General features: G+C 41.6%; 1 protein-coding gene across 2 annotated transcripts in view; it reads right to left on the bottom strand.

Annotated features, from left to right (window-relative positions):
- Nucleotides 1-4305: 4305 nt before the first annotated feature.
- Nucleotides 4306-17826, bottom strand: part of ahcyl2b (adenosylhomocysteinase like 2b) — a 67666-nt gene continuing 54145 nt past the window's right edge. For both annotated transcript variants that reach the window (XM_074698071.1, XM_074698073.1), the window contains exons 10-17: nt 17680-17768; nt 17518-17588; nt 14552-14646; nt 13786-13884; nt 10605-10673; nt 10431-10509; nt 9670-9790; nt 4306-7089 (exon numbers count right to left, since the gene is read on the bottom strand). In XM_074698071.1, the coding sequence (XP_074554172.1) occupies nt 7083-7089; nt 9670-9790; nt 10431-10509; nt 10605-10673; nt 13786-13884; nt 14552-14646; nt 17518-17588; nt 17680-17768 (630 nt within the window). In that variant the 3' untranslated portion in view covers nt 4306-7082. The remainder of the gene's footprint in view (nt 7090-9669; nt 9791-10430; nt 10510-10604; nt 10674-13785; nt 13885-14551; nt 14647-17517; nt 17589-17679; nt 17769-17826) is intronic.

Genomic DNA, 17826 nt, shown 5'->3' with positions numbered 1-17826 from the left:
TTAAAGGGTGCCAATCAATGGAAGCCCTGTGAGGTCATAATTAGATACATTTGAATTAACTCATTTTTCAAGAGTTAATGAGTTAATTTGTCTATAATCTCTGGAAAAAGACACTCATTTGATCAAGATAAGGAGCTAATTTTCTGGCGTTAAAAAATTAGATCACAGGTTGATCGCCATTGTTTGCAGAGGACAGAGTACTGAAGTAAGCAAAGTCTATTTACATTTCTGTGTTAACTTCTAGATAAAATGTAAAAAGAAACAGAGAAATAGGCTTCAGATTTTCCATCAGTATGTGGGCAATTTATCCCTTTATCTAAAAAAAAGTTCAAATTAAAACAGTGATAAAATGTGTCCATGAGGGTTTTTGCAGATGGGCGCCCTTTAAAAACATACAGGTGTGGGCCTAAATCAATGACCTCTGGATCCAGGCTTTAGCTTTGTTGTCTATTATAGTTTGAAATTTGCTACAGGTGTTGTGAAAACAAAACTTGGTTTGACCCAGCTGGCTCAAAGCATCATGATCCAGAGTGAGATGCTTTCCTGACACAGACCGGTTTGAACAGTCCATCCTCTTCATGCTAATCTGTTCGTCTTCCCCTTTAAATGTTGATGTCAGGCTGATGAGGTCCCCATGCAGCCGCCTCACCTCCTGTCATCCACCCCACACAGGTAAATTATTGATGTGTGGAGGTGGGGGTGAGTGTGTGGGCTGCAGAGCGACATCCAACAAACACACACTCATAAAATCAAACGCACACATGAACCCCTGACTGGAGACCACTTAGGATGACATGATTGGATGGTACAGTTAAATGTGGTCATGAGCTGCAGGGGGTGAATGAGGGGACGAGTTCATGATTAAATCATTATCCAGTCATTGTTTGAACATTTGAGACTCAAGCTGTACAATCAGATCACACAGATCATACACACACGTCATGGGTTCTGATTGTTTTTGGCTTCTTCAGCAGCAGAGTTTGAAATCCAGCCTTCATGAAATTATCTTAATCATGCTCTAAGGAGCATTACAGATTGTCTTTACACACAAATTCTAGTACCTGAGACACAATGAACCCAACATGTAACCCATGCACCAACCCAATGAACCAATTCTGCTACAAACTTAACTCCTGCTTTACACTTGAGCTGCAGTTCAAAACCACACTTATTCAAAACACTACACACACTTTTCTACATTTGGCTTAGATTTCATGAAGATTTAAAAATAATAATAATAATAATAGAACGCAGTCATTCAAAACTTTAAAGTTGATTCCCCTACCATGCACACTGACTCATTACATGTTCAAACGCCTGTCACACATTTTTACAATCAGCAATCAGAGCTGTAGCATCAAAGGGCAACAGGTAAGCTTTCCTGTTTAGGAGCAATGGATGCAAACATTTGAAACAGAGGCATCGCCAGAGACGGAGGAGAGTTAGAGGAGGAAGATGGGGAGGATGAGGAAAGCCAAGGACTGTGATCTCTGATGAGAGCCAAACCACTTTGGTTGACCATGTGGTCCATCATGGTCTAACAGTGAGGGAGGTGGACAAAGGCTGCAGCCAAATCTGAGCAGGTACACTGTAGCAGTGGTTCTCAAATGGAGGTACATGTTCCCTTGAGGGTACGTGATGACTCTCCAGTGGGTTCACAAGATTCAAAAATGTGTGTTAAAAAATTGCAACCCAAGCAAAATCCCCTTTACATCATTTATTCAATCAATATTTGAATCCAAAATAGGTTTAAGTTCTTAAACTGAGCACCTTATTCAATTGACACTAATAGATCAGTGCTGTTTCGTGTCTTTTTTTCCAACTGAAGCTGCTTGGCGCTTGCTTGGGGGTACTGGTAGAAAAACGCATATCAGGGGGGACATGACTGAAAATAGTTTGGGAACCACTGCACTGTAGCATCCATCATCCTGAAACCAGAACAGGTAAGAAATCTACTCTTGTGAAAAATTGCAGAACTGCACACAGTACTCAATGAGTACAGTAGTACTAATGTTTACATAGAGTGTGTCTGAAGACTAGACTTCACTGTCTCTGGGAATGTAAAGAAATAGAATCATTTTGGCGGGCATGAAGTGCAGAGATTAGTTGGGTGATAGGGCAGCCCCTTCCCCCCAGACTCTGTAAAGGTACACAAAGAGACTATTCACTTTCTTTTAATGTTGGCGAGGAGGGCTGTTATGATTAAGTGTGTCTCTGGTATCTGATGTTGTCACAGTGGAGCGGTTGGTACTGCATTAATGGAAGAATGAACCTCTTTAAGTCAAAGTGGGGAAGAATTCTGAAATTAGGTGAACCTCGACACAGGATTAAGTGTGTGAATGTATCTGAGATTGTTTTTATGTATAACACTGCTTGATCTCTGTCTGTTTTTTGTCTTTTGTTTTACGTGCTCTCGGGTGAATGCTGTATGTAGTATCATGGACCCAATAAGCAGATACTGTGTACAAAGGCTGGACTGTTGTTTTCTGTTTTTCATCTGAAAAAAAAATCAATTAAAAAAAAATCAAAAATAATAAAAAACTAAAAAAGCACTCAGAGAGCACAGACCTCCACCAAGCATATTGCAATTGTCACCCAACACTTTTGTCCTACTTTAATGTTATACTCCCTTTCAGACTGTCTGCTACATTTTGGTGTTAGTTGCAGGTTTGTACCATAATTTGTTGCCTGACAGTGTTGAAAATAATGATGACCCAATACATGTTTCATATACCAGATCTTAGTATCCAGAATATTGCCAGGATCTGGATCGTACTTTTACATCTGTCAGAAATTATGGTGACCTTGTCTTGTATTGTTTTGCAAATCAATCCAACCATTTATGGTTGAGTTATATACACATATGGTGAAAATGGCCCTATCTCACAATGATAGAGAATCCTTTAAATATATCCTGGATCCAGATGGTGATCCAGATCACCTCCAAAATTTAATCACTTCTTCCTTATCCCATTTTGAACATTTTCAGAAAATTTCATCAAGATCTGTGTGGTACTTTTTGAGTTATGTTGTTCACAGACAGACAACCCCCCAAAAGCATAACCTTAACGGAGGAGGGAATAAAAATAAATGAACAAGTTGTGTTTATTTGAGATATGAATTCTTGCTTTGTGTTGCAGAATTTAAAGATTACCATGTCTTCTGCCCCCTGAACAGGAAACTGAAAACATTAAAGGATGAAGAGAGAAAGAAAGAACGTTGTGTTGTTTGGGATGTTCACTGTGTACATTGTTTTGATGTGAAAATAAAATATTTGTTTGTATGTATTTGTGTGTTCAGAGTATAAAAACAATATTCTAAAATGTTTTACACCATAATGTCTGTAGTCAGTGTAAAACTGAACATAAAAGATGCCTTAGTCTTTCTGATGAATGAAGAAGTATTTTACATTGAGCACATCAGTGTTCAACTGGTTCTTATTAATGCCTGTTCACTAGGTGGTCTGTGTGTGTCATTTGAAAACAAAACACAATTTGAGAATAAATAAATAAGATTGTTGTGAATTTAAAGTTTCATTTTGCAGGAGAAATGAGGGGTTTTATCCATTGTTTGTGTGTTTTGATTTGTGTGTAGTTTTGAGAGTATGAGGCATGTGTACACAACTGAAAAAACTGTGAGGACACTTGAGAGCAGCCAACAATCAAAGAAATCAACTGCAACATGTCCTCTACACTCTCAAGTCATTAAAAATGAAAAATTAATTCTAGTTTTTATTTTTTAAGGTAACTTTAAAGGGTGACCGAAGGCAGGCTGGAGTTTAGCTATACCGATGTTAAGATACTGTACACTCCATCCTCCTCAGGATCCTACAAATCCCACAATTCTTTGCAGAAGCCTTCGATGAATAAAAAATCAAATGACATCAAAATCTAGATTTTTTTCTGAAGAAAAGAGTGCATGCACTCTTTATAAACAGTATCATGACGTCCTGCTCGACACGCGTCTGACTCCTCATTTATCACGCTGATGTCGCTCAGTGTGTCAGGAATAAATGAAGGCTCACAGCCCAGCTGCTGACGCCGGAGACGTCCCTCACTGTGAGCTCACCAGGGCTGTGACGGACCTCAGCAGCTGCACACGAGCCCCCTACCACCCCCTGCACACACACAAATAACTCACACACACAAATACAACCACTCAGAAATCAATCCCTTAGAAAAACAGAGCACAACAACACATCACAGAGCAACATGAGGACACGCTAGGCTCAGAGAAATCACAGAGACAGGACAGCTACAATTTTTACATCTTTATTCATTAAGATTACAGAATGTTTTAAATTATTGCTCATCATCTACATTTATCACTTGCAATATTTAAACATAGGGTTTATTTTCTTTATTAGACAACTTAAAACATGTTTGAGATTTTTGCCAGTTTGCACTGTATGAGGATTTACAACAATAAATACAGGAGTGGAGTCTTCTTTAACCTTCCTATACTTTTAAAGGTTGTCATATCTGTATATAGTTTGTATACACACATATGATGCTGGTGTCGTCCCCCGCCCACCCACGTGTTGGCCAGCTCACCGCTGACTGAACAAAAACTGGTTTCTCCCCCTGACGCACAGGCTAGGAACCTGAGGCAGCTGTTAATGAAGCAACCATGGCCTACAAAGAAAGGATGTGTACACGCACAGAAACACACTCGCACACACATTTATAACGACCTCTGCTCTCCTTTCATGTTGATCCACACTCACTCTGGAAATAAGACTCAAGACGACAGTTAAAAGTACGATACCGACAACGTGTCACGCTACTTCAAAAAGGGGGTTTCATCAGCACGAGGAGACAGAAATGCAAACACAACGGCGAGGAACGGTGGAGAGATGAGGTCGCATGGGCTGTGACACAGTGTTGGATCTTATTACATGGTGGCTGAAGGGCTCACGCTAGATTCATGTAAAAAAAAAAAAAAAAACTTCAGACACAGTAAAGTTTGTAGTAAGATTATTATAAACCTATTCGTTATTCAAAGATGAGAAGTTTGATACCACACACGGCTATAAACGTGAAGCTCCTGCCGTGAGCCAGGCTAGTGTAGCGTAGCTTAGCTTAGCATAAGCAGGTAGAACAGCTCCTAGGCCTTTTCCAGCTGTGACAAAATCACCTCACTAACAGCTTTGAAGCTCACAAATTAAACATTTCGTGTTTGTGTATAAAAAACTCAGCTTTGGAGTGGATTGCATTACTTTTCTGTGGCACAAAGCTAGCAGCTTAAGAAGTGAACTGTACAGACGAGTGAGCGGTTACTAGCTCCCTGATGCTAATAAAAACAACATCAGTGTTCCTTTAGTTCGGTTTGGATTGATTTACCATGAAGGAATGATGTGTTTAGGATCACATGAGTTGTATGAAATGTGCAGACGTTGATTTTTGAACTGGTTAATCTTTGTGTCTGTCCCTGATAACCACGTGTGTTAGAGTATACAGGTTAGTAAACGGACAATGAGCTACGGTGTGCATGTGTTCCTGTGCTCAGAGAGCAGAGCTGGCAGAGGCTCCCCTGCAGGATAACAAAGAGATCCTGATTGGATCAGGTGCGGAGCCGGTATAGCGGCGGGGTGCACTCGGCTGTCGGGTGGAATATCTGTCAGGACTCGCTAACGTCCTCTGTCAGGTCAGCTGAGGAGAAGCTGCAGAGAGCAGTCACTGTACGGCACGTTAGACCAGGAGAGTCACGCTTTTTTGGGAGCGAGAGGAAACCGAAATAAATCAGACAGAGAGATCTCTGAAAGGCTGGAAATCCCAGGAGTCCAGTTTTTATGAGCTGTGTATCTTTGAGTACCAGAGAGCTGAGCTGTGTGTGTGTGTGTTACAGTAAATCTTTGAGCACCCTGATTGAAAATGTCTGCTTCAGTACCGGCCCTGCTGCACATTTGGTTTCTCTGTTAGTAGTTCCTGTCACAGTTTTCAAAATTGGGGTTTGAGCACATTTATCAGACTCATCATTGAACATTTAATTGCTTATCTTTATGTTGATTTTTTCAAAAAAGGTGATGATATTAGATGCACAGGAGAGAAAAAGATAGAAAATCTTAACTTCAATATAAATATCTAAATATACAGTTTACCCCTCGTAATGATCCGACAACCTGCCCCACTTCCAATACAGAATCATCATTCTTGGAAAAGGAAAAGACAGAATGAAAAGGCTAGCTTGCGCTAGCTTGAAATACTTGAAACGTGTGCTGGAAGCTGAGCGAGCAGCAGCCAATGAGATGGTTTCACTGTGGCTTTGAGTGACGGGCCGTCACCTTCCAGTCCCAATACAAAAACAACAAACGACGAACTGAGCGAAGGGGAACGTAAAAATATTTAAAAACAGACACGATGGCGTATCTCCATGACACAATCAAATAAAAAGACATGATATGATTGGACCCTGAGATCCCAAAACAGACCCCACCCCTAAGTTTAACCCCGCCCCTTTCAATATCACATAAGAGAAAAAAAACGTAATCACAGGTAGAAAAGAAAGACGACAAAAAAAAGGACAGGAAAAAATGTCCATCACTAAATCTTCAAAGGTCATCTTCATTCACACAGATTTTTTTTAATCAAGCTTTTTTATATAGTTTATATATATTTAGCATCAATAGCTTCATCTTTAATAGTTAATTAAACAATATAAGATCTGATGACAGGAGGGAAGGAGGGAGGGGAGGGTGGAGGACTGACAGACGACTGGACACACGAATGAGCGCCTAAAGACAGAAAGAGGTGACGGTGAAATGGCGAGTGAAGGGAAGAGAAGCGTCTTTGAAAAGAAGACGTCAGAGCGCCACCTACTGGCGGAGTTAATGTTATTGTTATTGATGTTCAGCTTGAATAAATAAGAAGACTGCCAAAAGCTCAGGGAAAAGCCACGCCCCCTCCACCCTCCACCCTCCACCCTCCACCCTCCACCCTCAGCTCACTGGAGCTCCTCCTGTCCCCCCTCCCCAGGTGTAAAGCAGGCGTGTTAACTACTGTCCATCCTTCCTCATGTTCTCCTCCTCCTCCTCTGGTTCTGTGCCACTCATGGAGTTTCTGTATCCTTCAGTCCGCCTCACTTTAATACCTTCAGGAAAGAGAGAAGAGGAAGGGAAGTTAGGCCGACAGCTGACACACAGATCAGGTATTTGAGCTCTTTAAGACTTTATGGAGTCAGACCCAGACTACCAGAGTCTACAGCCATGTTAGCAGCAGAACGCTGACCATGCTAACAGTGACGGAGCTAAAGTGTTGATGTTCAGCAGGTTCAATCTTCATCATCTACAGCGCTTCGGTTTAGCATGTTTAGCATGCCAACAAAGGCTGGTTAGCATGAAACACAGGTGACAGCTAACGCTGCAGGGGGGCGACCTAACTACAGCAGGTTTCTGCTTGGACGCTGGATATTTACCCCCACGTCTGCACCAGATTTTTATGCATTGGTTCTTCATTGTGCGCCGTGTTTGTCGCTCGTTTTATTACAGAACACAAAAACAAATTCGATCCAGGGAGGTCTGCGGCAGATTCACAGGTTAAACTCAGGACTTGCCAGGAGAATCAAGAGAAACTGACCAAATGCTGACTTGAGACAAGAGCCCCGTTTCCACCAAGCGGTTCAGTTCAGTTTGTTTTGGTATGGCACAAATTTTTTGCGGTTTCCTTTGACTAAAACCGGGACAGGTCCCCCAAATTACTGGCATATACCGTCCCACTTTTTGGTACCCTTCTGTTAGAATGCTAGACTGAGGGTGCGTCTCAATGCATTAACTTCGTGCTTCCTCTGTCCTATCTCCTCCACGACACCGGAAGTACTTTCCCAGTCGCCATTTTGAAGACTGTCCCAAAGCGATAATTGCGCTCAGAGGAGAGAGGAGAGAGGATGGAGGAGACTGATCGGAGGAGCTATGATCGAGGAGACACGAGAGCTGGCTTTGAGGAAGTCTTTCACTGACAGACACGCCCCCATATGGAATATCACTCTCTGATTGGACGCTGCAGCGGCTCAAACTTTACATGAAACTTCACAAACACAACAGAGTTTAATGAGAGAAAAGAATAGCTGAAAACAGGCACAGAGGATCGTTCAGAAATTGATCATAAATCTGGTAATAAAGTGTTTGCTGTGAGTTTAAAGCACAAAACACTGAACACAACCAGCATCAAATCAATATAATCAGAGGATTAATACAGAAAACTGACTGATCAATAATATCTTCCTGAGACACAATAAGGTGGGTTATATTAATAAGCTTCACAGAGGTCACGATCAGATGTGCTCTAGATAAAGGCTAAATCATTCATAAATAATCTCACAATTACGCATTTTACCGGAAAAGTGATCCTTGAGCTTCTAAACAGCACACAGAATAAACAGAGAGCAGGTTTTCTTCATGGTAACGTATGTGTTTAACTGGTTAAAGGAACACACAAATCTCTGTTACTGTTTACGTTTGATCAGAGTTATTACAGCGCACATGTGCAGACACACAAACAGCTGTTAGAGCTGACTGACAGATGATCCAGAGGTGATCAGCTGATGCCGTCATCAATGAAACACTCGCTTCAAGTGACGCTCCGAAGGAGAGGATGTCCCATTGCTCTAAAAACAAATCTCCTCCATCCTCTCTCCTCTCTTCATTTCCTCATGTCTCTCCATCATCCCTGGTGGGAGGGACTAAGACGCAAGTGAACGACATACGTGGAAGGAAGGATGGAACTTTGGAGCTTTGAGACTCACCCTAAAATGACCCAACCTCAGAAGGTGGAGCTAGAAACGCTGCAGTCTGTTGATTGGTTGAAAAGATCATCACTTCCTGCGCAACAGCAGCAATACAGAACACATGACCCTGCCATGTTTAAATCTCCAGTCAACTTTGTGAAGAGAACTTTATTTTTGTCCAGAAAACGACGTCACAAAACAGATTTATTGGATTTATTAGCAGGGTACACTGTCGCACTGCTATGGCGTCTGCCATTACGTAGCTAACGCATCCATGGAAATCAAACTTAAGGCTTGATGTGTCCGTGATGAGAGATCACCGAGATAACCGAGTGGTAAATAATTCATAGCGGCCACTCTTGGCAGAGAAGAGAAATCTGTTAAAGGAACCTGTAAAAATCTCCGGGACAGATATGTACATGTGTTGTAAACAAAGGCAAACTTCTTCAACTCCTGTTTAGTTCTCTGTTAGACGTATGTTTGCGATACACTGCCCCCTGCAGTTTGGGAATGAACGGATGCCGTGGGGTGTTAAAAAGCATAAAAGCCTCACGCGTTCCCTTGTGCGTCTGATTTCTGCATAAGACAGCTTTTACACACTGCCTACCAAGAAGGGCACTGTTGGCTGTGGAAACACAAACAGGATTAGGCTTTACTGAACTGTACCAAACCGTACTGATCCCTACCAGACCACTTGGTGGAAACGAGGCTAAAGTGAAAAACAATATCTGAGATGAAATGCTGCAACTGGACTGAACTGACTGCTTCCCCTGATCACAAACACCAACAAAAGCATCAAAAACAACCTCTTGGTTTAGTCTTTCAACATTTTTGTTGGAATATTAGGCTCAAATATTTTCCAAGATTGTAAATCAGAGAAAGAAACACCGCTCTGTGACAAAAATATCCAACAAAAAGACTGCTTCAGTGATTTCTCTGTTTTCATACCTGTAGTAGTTTGGCTTGAAGGGCCCGTTCTTGTTCAAGCCCAGATACTTGGCCTGCTCATCACTCAGCTCTGTGAGATGTGCATCGAACGTGGGGAGATGTAGGCTGGCCACATACTCATCTGGAGGAGAGGAGGGAGGGAGAGCATGTTGGCATTCAGCAGGCACAGTTTGTAGATGATAAATCATTTAATGAGGAGAGGAAGAGGCTCAGAGATGAACCAGAACTCCTTTTTATTTCCTCTGCGCTGTCTATCTTTCTCCTCCTTGTCCTTATCTCAGCTTTTCCTTCCCTCTGTCTCCATCATCTTCCTGTCAACACGCAGCAGCGGCAGTAGCAGCAGCGCTCACTGACAGCGTGACCTACATTCAGCTCTCTGTTTATCTTCTGCTCCCTTACTCTGAAGGAGAAGCTGAGGAATGAGCCGGAGCTCGCTGCAGACCAGCTGTAGGTTCTGTACTCACACACATGCAGCATGAGCTCAGACACACTTAATTCATTCTGCTGTGAAAGGTACGCTATCCAGGGAGACGACCTGGACTGAGCGGATGATAATAAGTGTGTAATCTATGGTGGTGGATGTAATACGCCTGCAGGCGGTCTGCTGGGGCAAAAACAAACTGTAATTACTTCCTGTCACTCTCTTTGCCTGCTGGCGTCTTAAGCGTCTCTTATTCTTTACTCCCTGTCTTTTTCAGGCCACATTTTTGCAGCCTTGCACGAAGTGGTGTCTTTAAAAGCTGAAAGGACAGAAATCTCACCCATCTTCTTAGGCAGCAGGTAAACATCCTGTTTGTAGCGTCCCTCTGGGGCATTGTACAGCTCTATCAGAGCCAGCGCCTGCAAGAAAACACAAGTTTTTCACACTTTAACACACTTCTCACTTACATGACTTTATGTCTGACACACTGCAACAAAGAGAAAAATATAGACACCTGGGTGGTGGCGGTGATGGAGAGCACAAAGGTGGGGACAGTGGAGCAGCTGAGGTTCAGCAGGCGACCCTGCAGAGAGAAAAAACACACTTCAGGTCAGAGAAAAGGTGGTTTGCAAAACTTTAATCAAATCTTGAAGCTTCTGGAGAAACTTTGGAGGAGCTTTCAGTAAAGACGGACTCTGGTGCCCCCTATGGACTCTTAGCTCTCTGCCACACTTTCTTTTACTTTCTCATTTTTTTTTGCTGATAAATCACTTCCTGTTTTCTTTTTAGGGTAAAATAAACTGTACTCCATCTGTTTCTGTGAAGTACCACAGGGAGACAGGATTAGATCATTGCTGCAGCTCATTTTATTTTCCATCCGCTGGGAGCAAAGGTCACAAACATTCAGAATAAAACCATGCTGGTCCTGGTTTTTGTGCATCAGTTCAGGAACTTATTCCTCTCTCATCTTTATTCTGTCTGTCACCTCCTGCAGCTGTCTGAGATGCTGCATTGCAGAGAGGTTAATTGGGAGATTCCAAGTGTTGCAGAAATTAGGGGGTTCGTGTGTAAAATGAAAATCTCTGCAGTAAGCACAAGAGCGAGCACAGAGACACAGGATTAAAAAAAAAAAGAAGAAGCTGTACAGTTGTGTGTACACTCTGAGTCCCAATCCAATCTTTGACTAACTCTCATGAGAGGAGCAGGACGGAGGATTTAGTTTGAAGTTTCATTACCGCTCATGTCAGATCGTCAGGGCTGAGAGAAGAGGAAACAGCTCCTCTTTGTCTCACAGATGCTGTGTGATGAATATGAGATCAAGTCTTTTACTCAGAATGAATGTTTTCTTCTGGAGTGTGTGTGTTTTAGATTTGAATTAGTGGTAAAACTTCACTGCATCACTACAAGATATGGGCTGAAAACAAGTGTAACAAGAGAAACTCTGGGACCCCACACTAGTGTTGGCATCAAATTATTTATTTGATGCCCCTTTTTTTCATGACGATAATGAGACAGTGACAAGCTAAACATGGCTCTTTGATGACTCAAACATGGCAAGACGTTATTGAGTTTTCATTGATGAGAGGAGACTAGAGGAAAATGTTAGTGTGGCCTGTTAGACGTTCAAAATACATGGCCTTTCTACCTATTGTGCGTGTAATCAGTACATCAAAAGCTGACAGGTATCAGCAATGCTGCTGCATGCTATCTTTGTTTGGTCACAACCACCACCTGACACTCAGTGCACATTCTGCACAACACACCTGCGAGTGCACACACAGACCTATCTCCAACCTCAGGCCAAGATGCAACATCAAGATGCATTTTGGCAACAGAAGCAGCTTTAAGCTCCACTTATTCAGACGAGTTGGTGCTCTTTAAACACTAAATTCAAACTGTAAGTATCATAAAAATGTCTGGTTGTTCTTTGGTCAGTTGTCAAAAAAAATACTACACCATGGAGTCAACTACCATCCAATTCTGACTGTTACAGAGCAACCGGTGTTCCGGAGCAAAGAGTGACCGTTCTAAAGCCTGGCTCACACTACAGTTTATTAAAAATCTTAAAAGATTCTGAAATCAGGTTGTATCTCACACATAAGGAGAATCTTCACTGATCATCTTCTCTTAAATCTTAAGCACACTCTAACAACAAGATTTGAACATACTGACCAGCACACACTACAGGATTTCACCAAGATTATTTGACCAGAGAGAGTGATGCACCACATGTGCTCAGTTGTTTGATCTGAGGTTTTTAGCGCACTGGTGGGACAAGAGGGGAGAGAAGCGGAGCTGTCTGCAGCGGTGCCTTTCATCCATTATGCGTACGCAGAGGGACAGAGGTGAAACTGTTGCTGTATCAGCCAATAATGGCATGATCTCACACCCATCACTGATAAAACAACAGTTTGCTACTGTATGAAAATGGTGTGGTTATGTGTTATTTTTAAAGGCATTACTGAACTGGCTCCAGTGGGCCAGTGGAGCGCGCAGTCAGCTGACCCAGAGCCTTTCAGTTGCACTTTGAGCCTGCGTTTGTTGTCTGTTGTCCGGTCTCTGGGGCTCTTTCTAATTGTCTGTTGTCATCCTCAGTGAGAATGAATGTTGTAATCATCCAGATAAATATCAAACATGTTTGAAAATTATCATCTAAAGATTCATCTGTCAACCGCTCACGCTAGAAAATAATCTTGGCTGAATGTTGGGGCCGATTTTAGTCCCCGACCAGATTTCTTCCCTGATTGTGGGGAGGACCGAATCTGGGTTAAATCGGGGCAAGAATCCTGTAGTGTGAGCCAGGCTTTACTGGTGACTCAGTCAAACATGTCAGTGATTGTTGGCTGAGGGTCACCAGTTACAGAGAAACACCAGTGATGTCTGCAGCTGTGTTACTAAATGTGTTTTCTCTATCCAACCTTAGTTAACCAAGTTTGACCACAACTAGGCAACATTAAGGGCCGATATTCTAAATTCAGTTTTTAGTTGATTTCATGAAAAAAGTTGGTTCAGGGTCGAGGTTATGACTAAATATCGACTCTTTATGGAAAGTTAATTATACGTGAACTCTTAAATTATGATCAATAGAAACAGATTTAAGTTCAACATTAAAATACAGCATACTATCAAACTATTAACCAGTCTAATCAGTAATCTTAAGATACAAAACCATTAATGCTCTGATTTATTTAATATATCAATTCAAGAAAACTATCTAAGTTGAAATATAGAGATAAAAGGTTTCTGCCCAACAACAATGAAGTACAACACAGCAGCATTACACCTGCATCAGTGGGAAAGTCCAGGCTTAAGCTATTGATCTGGCAAGGACTCTAGTTATTATGCTAAAGCGGTAAGGTTAACGCTTGTTTTATGAATTACAACACTTAATACAACCTGGCAACCTTTATTCCAATTTCCAAAACTTACTGAACTAAATTAACAAGTTAAAAGACTAATACTTAGATTTTCTTTTTCTAAAACTGTACTAAAAACTTTGAGTTTTTGTTGATATAAACTGAGCTAAAGCCATCACATACAGAAATGACCAAAACGTGTCTAAAACAGAAAAACATTTTCGTGCAAAAGACTAAAACTAAGGCGGCAGCAAAAAGCAACACTGCTCCAAACACTGCCTCATACGGTGTGTGTATGTGTGTGTGTGTGTGTGTGTGTATATATAAGTGTGTGTGTACCTCAGCCAGCAGCACTATCCTCTTGCCGTCGGGCCAGATGACGTGGTCCACCTGAGAGCGGACTCTCTCCCAGGTCAGCTCAGGAGTCCTCAGGCTTGCCTGCAGGACGATAGCATCAGAAATCATCTCCTGTGTCTTTGTTTTTAACTGTTTGTCTGTTTTTATTTCTGCAGAAGTGCTGCCTCTGTATCATCACAGAGATAAAGTTTGACTCAGATTGTTCGGTTTATTCCAGGACCGAAGAACTCTGAAAAGTGAGTCACGACCTCCTCTGGTGTCTGAACTTCTTCCTTCCTCTAAAACTCATCCTGGGAGCTGAAAATATTTCCTCCAGCTTCTATTCTCTGCACCTCTGCTCAGATGAGAAGTAAAAGAAGAAAGACATTCTGTTTCTTCTTTTTTCTCTGGAGCCAAACTTCCCCTGGCGTAAGACTCCCTGTTAGGGTGTGATAGCTTTTTAAAGACGTATGCTGACCACTCCGGGGTTTTATGGATCTGTCCTTTCAGTGCCACCCCAGTAACTCTGACTAATCTGTCAGCTCCCATCACATCTCTTAAAACCTCGCTGTGCGCAGAGGGACATTAAACCTGCTGTCACCAGGAGCTCTTTTGTTTATTGTGTCTCTGGTTTCCTCTGTGGTTTATTGATCTCTAAAAAGAGTTAAAGGTCACTCTGATCGGCTTCAGGCTTTAAATCTTCATCTCTTTTCAGAACAGCTTTGTGAATCGTGTTACAGCTACAGATTGGTGGGGATGAGGAACTGACCACATCGATCTCAGTGTTGGAGTGTCCCATATTGCAGACGATGCAGCCGTTCTTCATGCGGTCCAGGTTCTCTCTGACCACCACGTTCTTGTTCCCTGATGGAGAAAAGGAGGTGGAGGAGAGGGGAGGAAAAGATAAGCACTGAGGTGAAACAGAAAGAGAATGACAGATGAGAAGGAAGCTGAGAATTGACCTGATGAAGGTCTCAGGGCTGAGTCTGTGTCTATTTAATTAAGTCTTATCTGTCTTTAAGACGCTTCATTAAGCCTGAATGTGATTTAATGAGCCTTCCTGCTCTGCAACTTGGTCCAAAACTTCTTCAGGACTTCCTGTACGTCAGGGCAGGCCTTATATCACAACAATGGTGCTTTATTCTCTACTTCTTTGTTTGTTTGTTTTCAGCTTTTTCACCAAGCCTGACCGCAGATGTGTCGAAAGCCGTCTTGTAACCCTAAAAAGTATTATTCTTCCTCAGCGCCTTTAACCCCAAATTGTGTGCCTTAAACATGCTTAAGTCATAACAAACACTCAGTCTGAGTTCATCTTTATAATACTTTTCAGCTTAAGTTAAGTTACTGTCAACAGGAATTCATGCTTTACTCTGTAAAAAAAAACTCTCTTTAAAAAAATAAATCCCTTGAATTATGCTCAGAAACATCTTTCAGGCCTTCATAAAGCACCACTGATCAGGTCATGTCCTGTAGTTTAAGTGTGTGTTACAGGCGCCATGTCAAACTCTGTCGTCTTGCCATGAACCAGGAAGTCATTCATTGTAGCTTCTTCATAAAAAGTCCAATCTGCTTCAATTTTCAAACACACCGCCAAGGTCCATCTCCCAACACATCTATGAGCTCAAATCTCTGATAATACAATAGCACCACCGTCTGCAAATGCATAGCAGCATTAGGGCTGAACAATTAATCAAATTTAAACAGACATTGTAATGTAATATAATGCAATTTTCAAATTGCAAAGTCTGCAATTTAAAAAACAAACAAACAAAAAAAATTAAAGTGCATTTACTTTAGTTTGTGTTTTGGTACTGATGAGAGATCAGTATAAATTTTATACCATTAATATTAATGATCACACGGTGTGTCTTTTTCATTTTATAAAAAAGTGAATTCCACATGTTGACATATTTCAGTGATTGAGACAGAGATTTGGTCTTGTTTACATTTCTGCACTGTATTTTATGTGAGATCCATAGACAAGAGGATTCAGGTTTATTTTTTCATTTTATTGTTCATCATAGGCCTGTTCTACAGTGCTTTGTTCCTTTCTCTGATTTTATCTAAGGTAATTAATGATAATTCTATTACAGGCCTATAAGGCCTAAAGTTAAATCAATCAGTCAATATTCTACTGTGATTGTAATAGTTAAAGGTATATGTTATTTGTAAACATGAAATGTAGGCCTGACACGACACAACCCCCCAAAAAATTTCATTCTAAATCGCAATCACAATATTGGTAAAAAAAAAAAAAAAAAACGTAATTAGATTATTTTCCAAAATTGTTCAGCCCTATTTAACATATACAGAAAATTATGTTTCAAATTTAACACATCATCACAGTTACACACTGGACTCATATACAAATGCATAAAGGTGATAGGAATAGCACCACCTATTGGAGACAGGTGATATTTACAACAATAAAAACCTTTAAACACGCCCCAAACAATCCACATTCTTCAATAACAACTCATCATTACTGAAAATGATTAATGCATCTAACTCAGCGCCATACCCAGTGGTCAAATGCATTACTGCAACCTACTTTATGTTTGAAAATATCAATGTATTGTAATTGGTGTACATGCCCCTATGGGTGAGGGCCAACTTATTGCTGAGTGTGGCTTTAATTCACGTTTACTATCACCCGAACACCACATGTCAAATCTGCTGATCCTCAGAGGAAGAGTTGAGTGATATCAGGCTTCAAGAACTTTCATCAAAAGCAGGAAAACACTTCTCCACCAGTTTCAAGAGAAGCAGAGGAAAAGGGAAAAGATGACTCGGTCCTGACAGGAAGAGGAAGATATCAGGGTGTGATATGATATGAGCGAGTGATTCCATGACACTGATCATCACAGCCTCCTCAATGATCAGGATGAAGATTAGAGATAATTACAGGAGGAACACAGAGCACTCTGCTGCTAATGCTGGATTTATAAGATGGAAATAAAGGTTAAAAATGACGATCAAAGAAATTCTTTCCTACCTGACAGGGTGAGGAGTCATATGAAATTCAGTTTCTCCTAAAAAATGCTTTAATGAACTTCAGATTTACATTTATAAGCCTTCTAATTCACTGATAAGTTCAAGTCTTCTGAATTTAGCTGCGAGAGCTCTGTTGAATCGATATTAATGGAGCAACCAGTGCATGATGTGATTAGAGCTAAAGCTTGTCAGATTCTATTTGTTTTACAGCTCTTTGTAACGTCATTAGGAAAATCTGACATCCATCCAATCCCTCTTTTTCTACCTTATTATCCTCTTATTATCTCCTCTGTCCGTGCACTCGCTCTGAGGAGAGCCTCAGACCTGCCTGCAGCTTCATGCAGCCGAGCAGACAGGCCACTAATTCTCTGCTCCAATTAAGAGTTCAGGACGGCTCTCTGGCTGCTCTGCTGGGAACTTGATTAGTAACCGTCAGACACTGACGACAATGACTGAATATCTGTGCAGTCATCCTGAAAGAAGAACACTGACTGAACTGTTGGACAGGCCGTCTGTTTCACGTCTTCCACCTTCAGAATGGATTTATGCGCTGTTTGTTGTGGATTACGTCCAAAAGCTGACAGGACGGATCCCAGAGCAGCTGCTGAGAGATGGTTTGTCAGTAATCCAATGATTCTGCTGCAGGCTGTCATTCATTTCAACATCCATTCAAAAAAAAAACAGAGGAGGAGTCCTTCTCAGCGCCAGAGGCGGGAAAAGAGAAGGGGTGTCTGCACCCACCTGTGCAGGTGATGACAATGTCCACTTGTCTGATGACTTCGTTCAGTTTCACCAGCCTGAAGCCGTCCATGCTGCGACGAGAGAGAAAACATGAAGCATGAGACCAAAACCACATCAGCTCCAGAAGCATGAGAGTAAAATAACAGGAGAGCTGAGTCTCACCACGCCTGCAAGGCACAGATGGGGTCGATCTCTGTGACGTAGACGATGGAGCCCATGGCTTTGAGGGCGGCACAGCAGCCTTTTCCCACCTGAAAGAGACAGACATTCATTCACACAAAGATATTTCACAAAGTGAGACGACAAACT

Source organism: Halichoeres trimaculatus, unplaced genomic scaffold (genome assembly GCF_033239565.1).
Source record: "Halichoeres trimaculatus isolate MK-OKI-2021-1 unplaced genomic scaffold, fHalTri1.1 fHalTri1_scaffold_21, whole genome shotgun sequence".
NCBI lineage: Eukaryota > Metazoa > Chordata > Actinopteri > Labriformes > Labridae > Halichoeres > Halichoeres trimaculatus.
This window is presented reverse-complemented; position numbering and strand designations above follow the sequence as displayed.